The sequence below is a fragment of the Bombus terrestris genome, chromosome 13, assembly GCF_910591885.1.
Source record: "Bombus terrestris chromosome 13, iyBomTerr1.2, whole genome shotgun sequence".
Taxonomy (NCBI): domain Eukaryota; kingdom Metazoa; phylum Arthropoda; class Insecta; order Hymenoptera; family Apidae; genus Bombus; species Bombus terrestris.
This window is the reverse complement of record NC_063281.1, coordinates 9,603,826-9,619,639: the sequence shown is the minus strand read 5'-3', so window position 1 is coordinate 9,619,639 and position 15,814 is coordinate 9,603,826. Positions and strand designations below refer to the sequence as shown.

Genomic DNA, 15,814 nt, shown 5'->3' with positions numbered 1-15,814 from the left:
ACAATTATTCTCGTTGTTAAAACTGCGCATTATTCCGTGATATACTTATCGCTCCACAGATAATACGATAAAATATAAATGTATCTTGTGACGTTTACTTAACATTAGGACACTCAAATATTCTTGTTGAAACTTTATTGGTACAGGATTGAATAAAATATCGTCTATGAAGAGAAACAACGTTTAAACTCTTAATATTCGGCTAACAAAGGGTGGATTTTATAAAACTTTATGGTTCGGATGATCAGTTAAAATTATTCAATTAATAACAATGTAAACGATGTACCGATGATCTGAATATAACATCAGAGTATGTAGCCATCCTGTTGTTTCTAATAATGCCCCGGTTCTAAAATAATTTCTTTGATCCTTAGCATACCATTCGATGAGTATAATTCGAATAAAATAAATAGAACTGCTTAAAAGCATAAAATGCAGTTTAAAATTATAGTACAATGTGAAAAAAGAAACGATACTGTAATTTCATAAGTGATAAGTCAGTTCAATTTGCCTAAAGACCATGTCATTGGTCTTGAATCTCTTTCATCGCGACCACCTTCCTGTAACATTATTATCAATTAATATCAATTAATGTTACTAAAGTTTTGGCAACGCAAATTTGCCCCAATGACTGAGCAAAAACGAACATAGAAAAAAACACTTCGATACGTATGGCGCCAATTAACGTGAATCGAAATATATTTCCTCGTTTAATCAATATTCAAGATATTTCTTTCTCTAATACAATAAATAATGCACTACAAAAACTATACAAACTACCACAGTATTTATCTAATATACAATCTTCATTACCTAATGATAACATTATCAAAAACATTAGACTATTTGGGTTATCAATTGCACGCAACACCACTCTGTAATGACATGGTAAATACAATGTAATCTATACAGGTGATGCAGAATAACAATATAGTAAAGAAAAGTTTTCCTGATGAATATACGAACATTCACACAGTAGAAATCGGATATACATATATCAAAATAATTTGCATGATAAAAATCTTAAATAAGATGAAGATACATGACACGGATACGTGCTATATTCATAAAACGAAATATCGATTTCCACTCGAATTAAATGCAACTCCAATGGATCATGAGACAAACACAAAGATAAAACATTAACGCGTACTGAACAAAAATTTATAGCGAAGTTTATGGCCAGGGTGTTTCCAGCTTTTCTTTCTGATGTGACGTATCGATATTATTTATACCTAATTCACTTTAATAATACTTACAAAATTCTTTATAGAAGTGAATACAAAATAAGACATTGCATAGAATGCACTATCACTGCGTGTCAAATATTTCTGATTGAGAAAACCATGACGACTTGTTGAAACAAATCTCATCGTTTCTTCAATGTATTTTACATGATAATAATAATATTAATAATAATAATTACAAACTAATAATAATAATAATAATAATAATAATAATAATAATAATAATAATAATAATAATAATAGTAGTAGTAGTAGTAGTAGTAGTAGTAGTACTAATAATAATAATGATGATGATGATGATGATGATGATGATGATGATGATGATAATAATAATAATAATAATAATAATAGTAATAATAATAATGGAATATATAAATGAGCATTAACATAAAATATAAATCATCAAATGATCCTTTCATACGTTTCTTACTTTAATTACGTCCCATATGAAAATATCAATAAATATAATAATCACCCTCGGTTCAGATAGATGAACCTACGCTAAATTCTCTGAAAGATATCAAGAATATATCTATGTAGAAGGCAATATGATGCACGAAATCTTTGAACGTTTCCGATTAACATCATTAAAGTCAACATAATCTTTTATATATCTTTACCATACAAGAAATCAAATATATGTTTGTAATAGACATATGTAACATTACATATACATCACATACACGTATATATAATGCATACATATATATGTATATATATACATATACGTGTATATATTGCATTTACATAAATAAAAATGCATTGCAATTTCTAATGGTCTTGAAAGAAACTGTGAATATTTTATATTACACGAAAATACAATATACGATTCTTAATCTATCCTCTCCACAGATTATGTATTATTTATATGTCTATAAAACAATGTAAAAATAACAAGTGCTGAAAATATATAAAAATGTAAGAAAATAAGCTGATCTGGTGAATGATAAAGAAACTAGAATTATAAGCAATATCATATCTCGCTGCGATTCATAAACAGCATTTTCTTTTCCATAGATAAATTACGCACGTTTTCCAGGTTAATGCAATCGAAAGTACACAGTTGGCATATTAAGAGGAAAGTATGCAAAATCTGAATCGTATACCCAGGCAGAAGTAGACTCCTTTCTGCTTTGCCGAGGACATCGGTATCTACAAAATTTCTCCTGGGGTTTTGTATATTACTTGTTTTTATATATGTATATGTGTATATACATATATATATATATTAATCTGGAGGAATCTCTTTTATAAATTCAAATAACTTAATGACTTAATACATAGAATAATAATAATTTATAATAAAAGATCATGATTTACGCTACAGACGGTCACGATGCAAAAAATTGTTGTAAACGTTGCACCGTTCTACGATCCAGAGCACACAGATCAAAATCAAATGTCTTTTTTGTGATCTCGTATTGACCGGTTTCTGCGATTACCTGAACAACTCTCTGTAACTCTTGATTATCTTGCAAAGTCATTATCTTTTGTTGCAAATCTTTCAACTGTGACACATAGTCTTCTGAAAACACTGGTGGCTCTCCTATGTCTGAATCAACCAAAGTACTATTCGTTGAATCAGGGGCCACTTGTTCCGCTTCCGCCTCGATACGCTTCTCGGCGACTTGTTCCGTAACACCACGATCCTCCTTATCTTTCATATGAACCGTTTCCTGATCCACCACGACTGGTGATTGACTCGAAGAGACAGGCTCCAAAGGAGGTGACGTCGAATGACCTCTATCCTTTTCTCTTTTAACCACATGGTCGTCATCGCCTTTACTATCACTCCGTCGTTTCCTTCTACGGATTTCTTTTTCCTCCCCTTTACTCCCTTTAGATCTGTCCCTTTTATTTCGGTCAACCTTATCCTTTTTAATGTCTGTAGGAATTGCAGGTGAAAGTGGTTTTGTCAGTTCTGTTGGCGGTGTAGACGCCGTTAAATTTTCTACTTCTTTCTTAACCATAGGCACTAATTTTGATTCAGGAATGGAATCGTCATCTATGGATGGCGCTGAATCGCTGCTATCTCTTTCTGGCATTTCTAGTACTGAAAAGGAATTAGCTACTGGAACATTAGGCACATTATCTTGCTTCTCCGTTGAAGACTTTATCCTGTCGCGTTTCTCTTTCTTTTCCCTATCTTTGCTACTATCCCGTTTATCCTTTTTATCCCTTTTTTTATGCTTGTGCTTCTGTCTGTCTCTTTCATTCTTACTGTCCTTTGCCTTCTCAGACTTCTCGGTCTTTTCAGATCTTTCTGTCTTCAATAATTTCTCATCCTTTGGTTTCTCACTCTCCTTCGGAGGTTTCGGCGACTTTCTCCCCTCTTTAGCCGATTTATACTCTTGATTCTTCTCTTTCTCGGATTTCTCGGATTTCTCTGATTTATTCTTCTTCTCGGCTACTTTTATAGATTCCTTTGAGGAAGGCCGTTCTCCTTCCTTATACTTATCCTTTCGTTCTTTATCCCGATCTTCTTTATGCTTTTTCTTGTCCTTTTTCTTTTCACCCTTAGAAGCATCGACAACATTTTTAGAATTATCTTTTACTTTATCTTTCTCTTTACTCTTATCTTTCTCTTTTTCAAAAGTTACTTTTTTCATCTCCTTTTCCTTCAATTTTGGGGAAATTGACCTCTTTGCAGAAGGCAAAGATGGGCTACAAGCTCTTTTTATTCCAACTGATGGAGGTGATGGTGGCCTTTTATTAGAAGGGCTAGAATGACTCTTATTTCCAGGACTAGTAGATCTTTTTAATTTCTCCTTACTTCGATTCTTATCTTTAGCTTGTTCTTTGATTCTTTTCTCTTTCCTATCGTCTGGCTTATCCTTTTTAGTATCTTTATGAGGACTATCTTTAGACTTTGTTTTGTCCACTTTATCAGACTTCTCTGTGTTAATTAACGATTTAGAAGCCGAGGATTTTTCTTGCGGTGTAGACTTTTTAGTGTCCTGAGAAACTTTTGTAGGTTTTAGAGGTGTACCGAATAATTCAGCAAAAGAACTTGAAGTTCTTGACTCTGTATTTTTGTGCTTCTTCGACTCACTCCCGCTCAACTTTGGTTTACCAACCATAGTTAATGCTTTAGATTCGTTCTTTTCAACTGAATTTTCAGAACTGGACACAAGAACCTAAACATATAATATTTAATTTAATATTATAATTTATATAGAAAGATATAGAATTTATATAGAAAGATAAGAACCTATATAAATAGGATTAGATATACTCACACCACCACCCTTCAACAGTTTCCTCCTAAAGTCATCTGAAGGGTTATTAATTATTTCAGTATGTCTTATGACATTTGTAATTGCAGGACCACTAAATTGTAAGTTAAGGTCATATAAAATTTCTATCTTTTTGCTACCTTCATCCTTATTTTTTAAATAAATATGAATTGGAATCTCAAAACCAGCATAACCAGACTCTTTTAACACAAATGGTGGTTCTTTTAAGATCCTCTTTGGTTTTGAGAATGTTTGATGTAATTGAAAAACCACTGGAATACAAACCAAAATAAGTCGGAAGATTTGTATCTATGGTTGCATGATATTTCCTTAAAAGTATATTTACCTTTTTCAACATAGTGGTGAATATCAGCATTGTCAATACCCCGCACAAATAATTCCCAATCATGAGTATAGCCCTGAGGGGTAGTACGCATACGTAACATTGATGAATGTCCACATTCTAGTGTAATGCGAATTGCCATTCTCTCATATGAATTTTTTGATACACGCTTTTTCAAAGAAAAACAGAGAGAGCTAATTATGCGGGTAAACACAGCAATTACGTTACATTTTTATTTATCTCGTTACACGTGAATGAAAACTCTGATGAATTCTTAACTATTTGATCCTTTACAAACTATTTGTGACGTTGAAAATCATTGTCCAACAATTTATGCTAAATGTAAAAGCAATGACAACACTTCTTTCCTAACTTTCGTATACTTGAAATACTGATACATCGTTTGCTTACACTTGTTTTGTATGAAAATGTTGACCACCTCATTAGAGCAGAATATTGTGATAAACGAAGAGTTTGATGGAGGCAAATTGCCTTGTTAGTACTACGATAATTCAAGAATTTCCTTTAAGCCAAATCTGATTCGATTATCAACAGGTAAACTCTACATCAACGAGAACTAGTCGCCATACTCGTTACTGCGTACACTAGACTTAAAAATGCACGATTGTGCTGTCATCTATAGGAAAACGTTATTGTCTGCCGAGGTATGTTCTAATATCAATCCTTGCTTCTGTACAATTTTGTTCAATCCATGATTGAACAGATGATACGTTGTTTATTATTAGAATATACTATTCTAACCTAAAAGCATTGCTTATTGGTCGATGCAAATTGCTCTTCTCCAATGTAAATTGTTGAGACATTAAGTATTAAACAGCAGTGTAGTATTTTAAGCAGAATTTACAATAACTTTGTTATTTAAATTAATAGATTAAAATGTATCTTTTCAAAAATTAATATAAATAATGTAAATAAATGTTAATATAAATAATCATTAATCGTGAGTAAATTTGCCATAAACAGTAGATATCATATTTGAAAAAAATAAATCGAATGGTATTACTTATAGATTTTTAAAAGCCAAGGAACCCAGTATTTACAGTAACTCATTGGAACCTTAGTAATACAACTGATTAGTAATAAAGATGTTATCTGCTATTGTAAAAGAGCACCAAAGCAAACAAGCAGCAAGAAAGGAAAGACAAGGTAAAAGTAATAAACATACTTTTGATCTACTATAAATTGACTACATTTACGAATAACTATATAGAATATTGTTACGACAGAGCAAAAGAGGAAAGAAGCTGTGCAAGCCGCAAGTAACTTGACACAAGCTTTAGTTGACCATTTAAATGTTGGGTAAGTTTTTGATGTCCTTTGACCAGAAACAATTACAATGTAATTGTTTTTTAAGAAATAATTGATCATGTAGAGTGGCACAGGCATATCTCAATCAGAAGAAACTCGATGCAGAAGCAAAACAATTGCAACATAGCGCAACAAATTTTGCAAAACAAACACAGTCATGGTTGAATTTAGTAGAAGCTTTCTCCAGTGCATTAAAAGAAATTGGTGATGCTGAGAATTGGGCACGTAGCATTGAAGGAGATATGAGAACTATAGCAACTGCTTTGGAATATTCTTATAAAGGTAAACAACCAATGTGATCGTTTGTACTAATTACATTTTGTGCATATAACATAGAATTAATTATAAAAATATATGTAAAAAATATAATTAATGCATTTATTTCAGCTACCCAAGAAGTACAAGGGACCAGTACTTCTTAAAAGCTTAAAGATATATATTATATTATATTAAAAGAACTTAAGAATAAGTGTTATTAAATATCATTATAAATTTTATCTTGTTTTTTGTTTGTATTACTATGTTTTAAAATAAATATCATCATTTTTTCTTCTGTTATGAATTTATTTATTTCGTTGATTTTATCGAAGTTTGTTATTATTAATAACAACACTTTTGTAAACTATTCAATGATATAGATTAGTAACACTTTTGAATATCAATCTTATCATGCTAGTTGAACAAGTTCAGACCACTAGTATAATAATTGACAATCATGGCGGCCGGTCCTATTGCTGAACGTAATCAAGGTACGTGTCTATTTAAAATATTTAGATAAATATATATATTATAATATTTTGATTTTTCTTATTGAAATCCTAATTGCAATTATGGAACGAATCTTGTATAATATATTAAAACTAAAAATATTCTGTTATACTAGGTTATGTGTACATAAATACAATTTGTAGGTTAACAATTCTATATATATATATATATATATATATATAGTAATTTTATATAGTGTAAATAAAATATTTTATATCTTTTAGATGCCACAATATATGTGGGTGGATTGGATGATAAGGTCACAGAATCCCTTATGTGGGAACTGTTTGTCCAATCAGGACCAGTGGGTATGTAACAATATTATTATATCTGCTTTTAAATTTTGTTTTTAAAAGTAATTAAATTTTCTTAAAAATATTTTCAGTCAACGTGCATATGCCTAAAGATAGAGTAACACAAATGCATCAGGGCTATGGGTTTGTAGAATTTATGGGAGAAGAAGATGCTGACTATGCTATTAAGATAATGAACATGATAAAATTATATGGAAAACCAATAAGAGTAAATAAAGCAAGTGCTCATCAGAAGAACCTAGATGTTGGTGCTAATATCTTTATTGGAAATCTTGATCCAGAAGTAGATGAGAAACTATTATACGACACCTTCAGTGCATTTGGAGTAATTCTTCAGACGCCAAAAGTAATGCATGCTGCTAACAAACAATAATTAATAATAAGTGTTTAAAAAATATATAACATGTCTTTATATTTCAGATAATGAGAGATCCTGAAACAGGGAACTCCAAGGGCTTTGCATTCATAAACTTCGCTTCCTTCGATGCCTCCGATGCAAGTATAGAAGCAATGAACGGTCAGTACTTATGCAACAGACCGATTTCCGTATCATACGCTTTCAAACGCGACGCGAAAGGAGAAAGACACGGTAGTGCTGCTGAACGATTGTTAGCTGCTCAAAACCCGCTAAGTCAAGCAGACAGGCCTCATCAATTATTTGCCGACGCTCCTCCTTTGGCGCCACCTCCGATTCCAAATTCCAATACAGCGACTCACCAAGCTACTCATCATCCTCAACATCATGTGATGCATCATGGAATGGTTGTACCACCACCTCCACCTCCGTCAACACCAGGACCTCCAATGGGTCACCCACCACCACCACCTGTTCCACCGCCGCCATCGAGTGGTTTTCCTCCAGCAAGTATTCCTCCGCCTCCTTTACCTCCGATGTCAATGGCCACACATCCTCCTTTACCGCCTGGAATGCCACCTCCATTGCCACCTATGCCCGTTCCAACGTCTCAATCGCAACAGACGACACCCAGAATGATGGCTCCACCACCTCCTCATTGGGGAGTGAGTGGGCCACCTCAAGGTCAATTTCCACCTCCTCCGCCTCCCTCATCTACCGGAGCACCTCCACCTCCGCAATTTGGACAGTTTCAACCACCACCACCGCGACCTCCTCCAACATGGAGGCATCCACCGCCTCCTCCTGTATCTCAGGGTGGACCACCGCCGCCACCACCTCCACAATTTCGACCACCCTTCCCACCAAGAGGTCCACCTCCACCTCCACCACCTCACGATTCCAGTCAATATTAAATTCATTGTCTCTTCATCTTTATGATATCGTCATTATTTAATAGCATAATGTAAAAATTTGACTGTATTCAAGATGTTCAAACACATTATCGTTGCACAAATCTGTATTTCATAATACAATGTCTGAATAAATTTCTTTAATTTCAAGCCATGAGTTTCTTTCAATTCCTCGTTCTTAAAAGGCGAAGGGACCATAGATTGTAAAAATTATGAGAAATCGTCCACAGTTTCTTTTTAACGATTACAAACGCGGTCATTTAATGTATCGATTAGAAGTCGCGTGTGAATAAGGACATGCCAAGCTCGTTCTATCGATTATTGCAAGCTTGTCCAGTCCAGTTAGCGATAACACCGAATGGACAAATGAGTGGCAGAGCAGTTGTCTTCGGGTATGTCACCGCGTTGAAAGGATTTGACGTCGTTTCGCATACGAAATCGGACGAAAAATAAAAAAAAACGAGCGAACGCGAAGGAATCGTAAGCTTGTCGCGTGTCATCAACCGAGTAAGTAAGGGGAACAGGTGTCTGGAGTGGTAAATTAAGCGGCGCCGACGGTGCTATGCATTCTGAAAATAACGCGATTTTTTTTAGATCTTTCGTGACTCGATGTAGTTTCATCGATCCGTACGACGCCTCGCTTGTCCATTACTTTTGAATAAAGTTAAAACGCTCTCAATATATTCCAAATATAGTTTGATATAATTGTTCGACGACCGAAAGGAAGGAATCATGTTCAACTTATGATATGGCTCGCCTCTACTACGAGTGTAACGCGGATCTAAGAAACAATACGGAAGATAGCAAAACGAACAAACCATACGCGTGTACACCGGATAAATATTGCTTGTATTGCTGTTGCAACTCGCAGTGTTGTCTGTTGGTGCAAAGACGGCCACCACGACACTTTTGGGAAGCCTGGTACTTCTGGCTAGGCGTTGCTTTACTCGCTGTTTTTATCATATCTTCGGTAAGTGATCCTCGATGATCTCTGATCTTAGGAACGTTCGCATTATTGAAATTTCTAGAAATTTATTACGTAAACGAAATGAAACCTAAGAAATTGTATTTTCCATATCTGTGTTTGTCGTTTCATTATCAATCATCGATATCGTGCCCCCTTAGAATCGACGTGGCGCGTTCGTTTAATTTCCTTAACGATCGCCGATTACTCCAAGGAACATTTTGATTCCCCCCCCCCCTTTTTTTTTTTTTTTTTTGAAACTAGGTGAGCAGTTACATAGTCAGTAATTGCAGACATAATATTCAAGGTGTACAACTAAGACACAGCACGCACGGTAATCGACGAAACGATCGCGACAATCGTCCGAGAAACAGCCAGAATGAGATATCCATAAGCATAATCCCGACGTCGGAATTTTTTCCATCGCACAGGAAGATGTTCGTGATTGCTTCTCAACCAGCCGTAAATCACCTGAGTAAGTAAAATTATTGCGCGTATACCTATAGAATTGCACCGTAAAACTCGGAGCATACTCTTCGTATGTTTAAACTTTCACGTCTGACCAGAACGCAATCACGTACGGGCGTATCTTTGCACTGCATAATTACGTACGATAAAGTAAAGACGATGTTAGCGTGAACGCGTTGCGTATCGAGCAATTAGGTTACAGAAGAGTGGTTGAAGCGGCTCGAACGGATGTTATAGAAGGACGAGTTCCAATGTAAAAAGTTTCGCAACACCGATGAAAGGGGGACAATCGCTTTAAATCTCTCCGAGATTCGATTAAAAGTTGGGGATGGCACGGCGATCAGGAATAATTCGTGCAATTTCGAGCAATAATAATCTTGTGCATGCATTGATTTATATTGCAGCTCCTGTCGTTGCGTGAAGTCGTTTTGTTTTAACGGAGCGATTATGCCAGCGAAAGGAAGCCGACGCGAAGAGTTGGAAGATCATCCCATGGCATTTTACACGGTAATACCTCTTAAAAGACAGCGCGTCGCATCGAGAGCTTTGATCGGCCGGAACATCGCGGCCACGTCATTATGTCGCGAGGAACATTTACGATAAATGCGTCTTTTTACTTAGCCTCGGGATGTAATAACTGGTAGCGGTTCAAAACACTCTGATCACAAACGACATTTTGAACAAATGAGAAACGATGTTACCGAAGAATACGGTCTTCTTAATGGCCAATTTGACACTGAAGCTACTTAGGCCGCGATCCGACTCCTCCTTTGGTTCATAATTTGCCACACGCGATGTATCCTATTAAACATGAAAACTTCCGATGTATCGTTTGCGATTAAGCGATTCGTCGTTTTCCAATTTAACGCGGGACGCGATAAAAACAAAGAAGAACGTGAAATTATAGGTTTGACGATGCTTTATAACGCGTAGAATCGAAAACAACCGGTGTAGTAGGATTTACTAAAAGATCGGGAAACGATGATTTACGATAATATGTCCTGAATACAAATCGTAGATCGGCATTGATTAGGTTCGTTGAGTCGTTTTAGCGCTTCTGAACATCGGTCGAGCATTTAGAATTTCTTAGCCGAAGCCTCGCTTCCATTTGGCTGAGCACAGTGCAACCAGCCCGATCGAAACTCGTTCTCGAGGACTCGAATGGGCGTAACTCCCATTAACAATTAAGAAGACACGCTGCAACCTGGTCGACGTACCTGACTGGACGTACCAAGAGATCGGGGGCTAATTAAAAAGGACAATCGGGCGAATGCAACTCAAGGCGACGTGTACTCTCTATCTTTTCGCGCATCTCTCTTAATCTTTCTTGCTCCCTCTTTCCTCTTTTTTCGCATCTTTCTCTTTATCTGTTCAATTCCTCGTCTTCCTTTTCCCTGCGACTCGTTCCTGCCGCTTCTCTGTTTCCAGATCGATCCCGCGATAGCGGTTAATCGCGATAATCTTCGCAGAAGAGAGGAATTACGAAAAACTTTGGCGTTTATCGAATCCCGGCAACAAACACGCAGCAGACACACGCGCATTTCAGAATGACAAAACCAAGATGTGTACTTTTCATCTATTCCCATTGCGATTTCGAAGGTATTCGGAGGATTGTACACTGACGTTCGTAAGTCACGGGATAGCCGGAAATTTTCGGACACGAATTTTAATAAAATAAATAAAATCTTTAAAATACAGTATGGTAATTACGATATCTGTTTATGTTTGTCGCAAGTGTATCAATTGGCTTATGGATGCGAGTGTATAAACCTTCTAAGATCGAGGTGAGATTCGTGCATACTTCGAATTACCTTGAGAAAATGAAAGGATTCGATGCAACTTTTCATTGTCATATTCCATCTGCGTAATGACTGGCTGTGATCATGTCAATTCGAGGCAGCTACGTGGGAGTGAAACGTTTGCTATTCCTTCGTCGGAGCGTTAGTGCGTAGAACATGGTTTGTCATGGACGTTTAATACGAAATAATAGCTTGTGTACCGGCGTACACGTATCGATCGCGACGCTTTACACTTCAGCTAAATTAATTAATATGCACCGAAAGAGAAACAGATACACGTTTGACATTTTGCACAAGTGTGATTGTAATTAGCTGCGTAGGATGAGAGTGGAAACTACTGTCTGATATTATCATACAAGAAGTCAATGGCGGTGAAAAATTCTATAAATATACAATTTTGATGTGTTTGCGTTTAAATAATATTCACGACCTTCTTTTCTTTTTTTCATTATTCCGCGAATCCCACGCTACAATGCGCTTACTCAAGACATCCATTAATAACGGCGGACCCCAAACATTTACACCTGAGAAACTCCAGTTCTCACGATTGAACCGTTGATTTAATTAAGAGTTAATTAGGCTACCTTCACCGTCGCGGCAGATGAAAATTTTTTTTCGAAACTAAATCCCACCTCGGAAGACATCCTCTGTCTCTCGAGTTCAACAATGTAGAAAGACGATAATTCAACCGTAAGAAGAAGATCCAGTTTCAACGAGACACTGCATGTACCAGCTATGTAAATATGAAACCGGAATTTTTGTATAGAAAATACACGTTTACACGTTTAAATACGCGTTCATTGTATGAAAATTCCGGCGCAACTCCGGTACAACTCCGGTACAATTCCGGTACAATCCACCTGTCTGGCAATTGGTGGACGCCACGCCAAAAAAACTGTCGCTCTTTTGAGGCAAACCAGTCATCGAGCCATTTTCGTACATTTTCGTAAGAAGTGAAGTGCTGGTCAGAAAGTGCGTGTCCTATCGATGCAAATAAATAGTAATCGGACGGAGCCAAGTCTGGTGAGTAAACCGCGTGCGAAAGTATTTCCCAACTGAACGCTTCGATCGTTTCCTTGACCGGTTTTGCTGTATGTGATGGTGCATTATCACGAAGCAAAATTACTTTGTGTTGCCTTTTTTGATATTTTGGTCGTTTTTCACGCAAAGCTTGATTCGAATCGATCATTTGTTGTCGGTAGCACTCAGTATTAACGGTTTCGCCAGGTTTTAACAGCTCATAATAGATCACACCCTTCTGATCCACGTTCTTCGTTCCTCACGTCAAAATTGCCACTTCTGAAATTTTTAAACCGCTCAAAGCACTGTGATTTACCAAGAGCATGCTCACCGTAAGCTTCGACAAGCATTCGATGCGATTCTGCAACAGTTTTCTTCAAATGGTAACAGAGAATCAATGCTGTCCGCAAATCGTAGTTTCCAGGCACAAAATTCGACATGTTCAACGCTATTACAAACTATGCTGTTGTATGAAACTTGTATCGTTCTGAGTCGAAACTGTTTATGAGATGTCAACAAAGACTTTTGGCATCAATGACGCAGTTTAGTGATAACTACATTATCAGCTAGGGCTATCTATAGGCAAATTCCGGTTTCATACTTACAAACCCGATATAAGAGGAATTTAAATTGCTTACTCCTCACCTCGTTGAAATAGGTCTATTCGAACGATCGTCCGAACAGTTCGCGATACATCTCAATAAATTACCCGAGTGAAAGAAATCCTTGTGCTCTCGGTAAATCTTTTTACAGCGAACACTTGATTCGTTCGCGCAATAAGAAGTAGCAACGGAGAGCAGACTGCCGGCGACCTCGTTCGACTGTAACGAAGTGTCATTCCGATAACCCAGGCCCAGCTTTTACTGTCACTCGACGGATGACGATAAAGAAATGTGCAAGCAGCGGGGCTCTGCTTAATGTTGCATGGACAGGAAACCAACCGGGGAATTAAACTCTCGTCTGCTTTGCCGTCGGATGCCAATGACTACGATTAAGATGTTCAAACGACTCTCGATTACGAATCCTGCACCATCGATTTTTACGCGATTTACTCTTTGACGAGAGGCTAAGATGTTTTAATCGCTGTATTTAACGCTTCGAAGAAATAAAGACGAACATGTGGAATTAAATGAGGATTTTTATTTCGCTTTCCTGTTTCTCTGTTCGTTAACAGGTTTCGTTTCGCGACGAGTATCGATGGAAGTTTCGAAAATTTATCATTTCGGGAATTCCATTGGATTGAAGCAAAAAACAAATTTAGAATATAGACGAGCAAACCTGATATCCGAACGAATGAATTTGATATTCGTTCGCGCGGATAAACAAGCTTCTATAATATTTATTATAAAATACACGCGTTCTCAATGCGTGTAATAAATACACCAGCGTATACTATCGGTAGTACGATATTATTCCGTCAATGATTCGTTACATCTGGATGGACGGAAATACATCGTAGCTCAACGAGAGATACGAACGTGCATACGATCTAGACGTTATTGTTCCAATAAATCGGCAGAGTTTAGGGGACTTTCCGAGGCAACTCTAAAAAAAGGTCACTGGAATTCTTTGACAGCGAGAACATCACTAGTTTCGAGTTGTATAAACAGAGTGACAAAAAATTATCCACACATTATATTTAAATTAATTTAAAATATTAATCGAGTGACCAATACGATTGTTAAGTAAGGATCGTCCTCGGTAAGAATTCCTATTCTCAATTGTAATACGAGATTGGCTGTATACAAAGAGGAGACACGTTCTTCCATCTGGAAGGCGTTTACGAAACGCGTCCCGTGGCTGCGTAAAAGTGTACGCGAATTCGCGATGTTGCTCCAATAAATCGGCTTTAAAAGAGACCGGAGCCAGAGAAAAGGCCAAGAAAAAGACTTAGCAAAATCCGGTTTAAGTGTGAATAAATTACGTACGCGAAGGGAGCTGGCGGAAATGGTGCCGCCTCGCGGTGAGAAAACGCAAAAAGCCATCAAAGAAGTCGTGGCACGGTGGATGGGAAAGACAAAAGCCATTAATCGTTTCTGTACAGTGGCGCTTGTATTTCGATTTCCCTCTGATTTTCCTCTGCTTCACTGGCGTTCTTATTTCAGCAATGTTATCACCAACACTGCGCGATGTGATCTCTAAAATAACAAACAGCAAAAAAGAGCTCGGCTTCTGCATTTTACGAGACCCAATTCTCGTATCGCGAAAGAAAAGAGGCCGAGTCGTACCGAAGAAGAAATTTCCAAGGAACCGATTATATGTCGCCTTGACGACGAAGCTATGCGAGCGAAATAATGTCACCGATGACGGAATTAAAATAGATATAGAAGTAAATTCGTGAGGTGGTAGAAGAGTGGCGTGAAGGAGGAAGGACAGAAAAAGGGAGAGAGAGAGAGAGAGAGGTGGAAATCGAGAGTAGCCAACGTGTAAAGCAAGAGAAAGAGAAGGATACGAATCTGTGTTCCAGTGGGAGGTACTAAAATTAGAGGAGCCCACGCGGCTAACAGTTTCGTCTTGAAGCTTCCTTCAGACATTTTCAAATAGTCCTTTACGCCGATAACACAACGTGTTTTCGCGACGTCTCGCTGTCAGTCGCGACTCGGCGCCGTGATTCTGCGTTCGATTCGATTGGCTTACGAGTGACTTCCTCGAGAGACACGGTTGCCTCCTTGGAACCAATTCAACGTCCAAGTGACTCGAGATATTCCAACTGGCAGACGCAGACTTTCAATTAGTCGTTTTTCTTTTTGTCAACGATAATTACCGTAATCGATGATCCTCGTCGAACAGCGAAAAATGAAAATCAAGGGCGGCTGATTTCCTCGCCGCTGTTTCTACCGATCCGTTCAGTGGCCTCGAATAATCCCGCGTCAATAAGCAGTCAAGTGCAAATCGAGTTTCTTTCGCCGCTAGCCGCGTTGCCTTTATCGAACATCGTCTCTGCATTTAGCAAAGGCTAGCCCTTCAACATGATAATGTATATTCCTGTCTTCTGCATACGTTTCAAGTGGCTCTCGTGCAGATAGCGAACCGTACCTACTTCGCTGTCTCTTCCCTTAT

At 37.3% G+C, this 15,814-nt stretch overlaps 4 protein-coding genes across 7 annotated transcripts; 3 read left to right on the top strand and 1 right to left on the bottom strand.

Annotated features, from left to right (window-relative positions):
- Positions 1 to 1,657: 1,657 nt before the first annotated feature.
- LOC100645808 (protein AF-9) lies at positions 1,658 to 5,420 on the bottom strand. 2 transcript variants are annotated; one of them, XM_012315680.3, is made up of 4 exons: positions 5,238 to 5,420; positions 4,830 to 4,995; positions 4,487 to 4,755; positions 1,658 to 4,384 (listed from the first exon to the last, which is right to left on the bottom strand). In XM_012315680.3, exons 1-4 carry the CDS (start codon positions 5,268 to 5,270, stop codon positions 2,579 to 2,581), a joined length of 2,274 nt encoding a protein of 757 aa, XP_012171070.1. In that variant the 5' UTR covers positions 5,271 to 5,420; the 3' UTR covers positions 1,658 to 2,578. The 2 variants fall into 2 exon arrangements, with proteins under 2 accessions (XP_012171070.1, XP_003400282.1); XM_003400234.4 differs by having other exon boundaries at positions 4,830 to 5,413.
- A 52-nt stretch (positions 5,421 to 5,472) lies between these two features.
- LOC100646516 (biogenesis of lysosome-related organelles complex 1 subunit 1) lies at positions 5,473 to 6,650 on the top strand. 3 transcript variants are annotated; one of them, XM_048411575.1, is made up of 5 exons: positions 5,473 to 5,491; positions 5,857 to 5,993; positions 6,074 to 6,146; positions 6,220 to 6,437; positions 6,543 to 6,650. In XM_048411575.1, the coding sequence occupies exons 2-5, from the start codon at positions 5,933 to 5,935 to the stop codon at positions 6,575 to 6,577; spliced, it is 387 nt and encodes a 128-aa protein (XP_048267532.1). In that variant the 5' UTR covers positions 5,473 to 5,491; positions 5,857 to 5,932; the 3' UTR covers positions 6,578 to 6,650. The 3 variants fall into 3 exon arrangements, with proteins under 3 accessions (XP_048267532.1, XP_048267531.1, XP_003400289.1); XM_048411574.1 differs by lacking the exon at positions 5,473 to 5,491 and adding an exon at positions 5,560 to 5,754; XM_003400241.4 differs by lacking the exon at positions 5,473 to 5,491 and adding an exon at positions 5,560 to 5,787.
- A 78-nt stretch (positions 6,651 to 6,728) lies between these two features.
- Positions 6,729 to 8,653, top strand: LOC100645924 (splicing factor 3B subunit 4). Its single transcript, XM_020866117.2, has 4 exons — positions 6,729 to 6,904; positions 7,148 to 7,231; positions 7,309 to 7,583; positions 7,658 to 8,653. Exons 1-4 carry the CDS (start codon positions 6,871 to 6,873, stop codon positions 8,504 to 8,506), a joined length of 1,242 nt encoding a protein of 413 aa, XP_020721776.2. The 5' UTR covers positions 6,729 to 6,870; the 3' UTR covers positions 8,507 to 8,653.
- A 120-nt stretch (positions 8,654 to 8,773) lies between these two features.
- LOC100646876 lies at positions 8,774 to 12,615 on the top strand. The gene is made up of 4 exons (XM_020866118.2): positions 8,774 to 9,010; positions 9,098 to 9,473; positions 9,732 to 9,942; positions 10,340 to 12,615. The coding sequence occupies exons 2-4, from the start codon at positions 9,252 to 9,254 to the stop codon at positions 10,354 to 10,356; spliced, it is 450 nt and encodes a 149-aa protein (XP_020721777.1). The 5' UTR covers positions 8,774 to 9,010; positions 9,098 to 9,251; the 3' UTR covers positions 10,357 to 12,615.
- Positions 12,616 to 15,814: the final 3,199 nt, after the last annotated feature.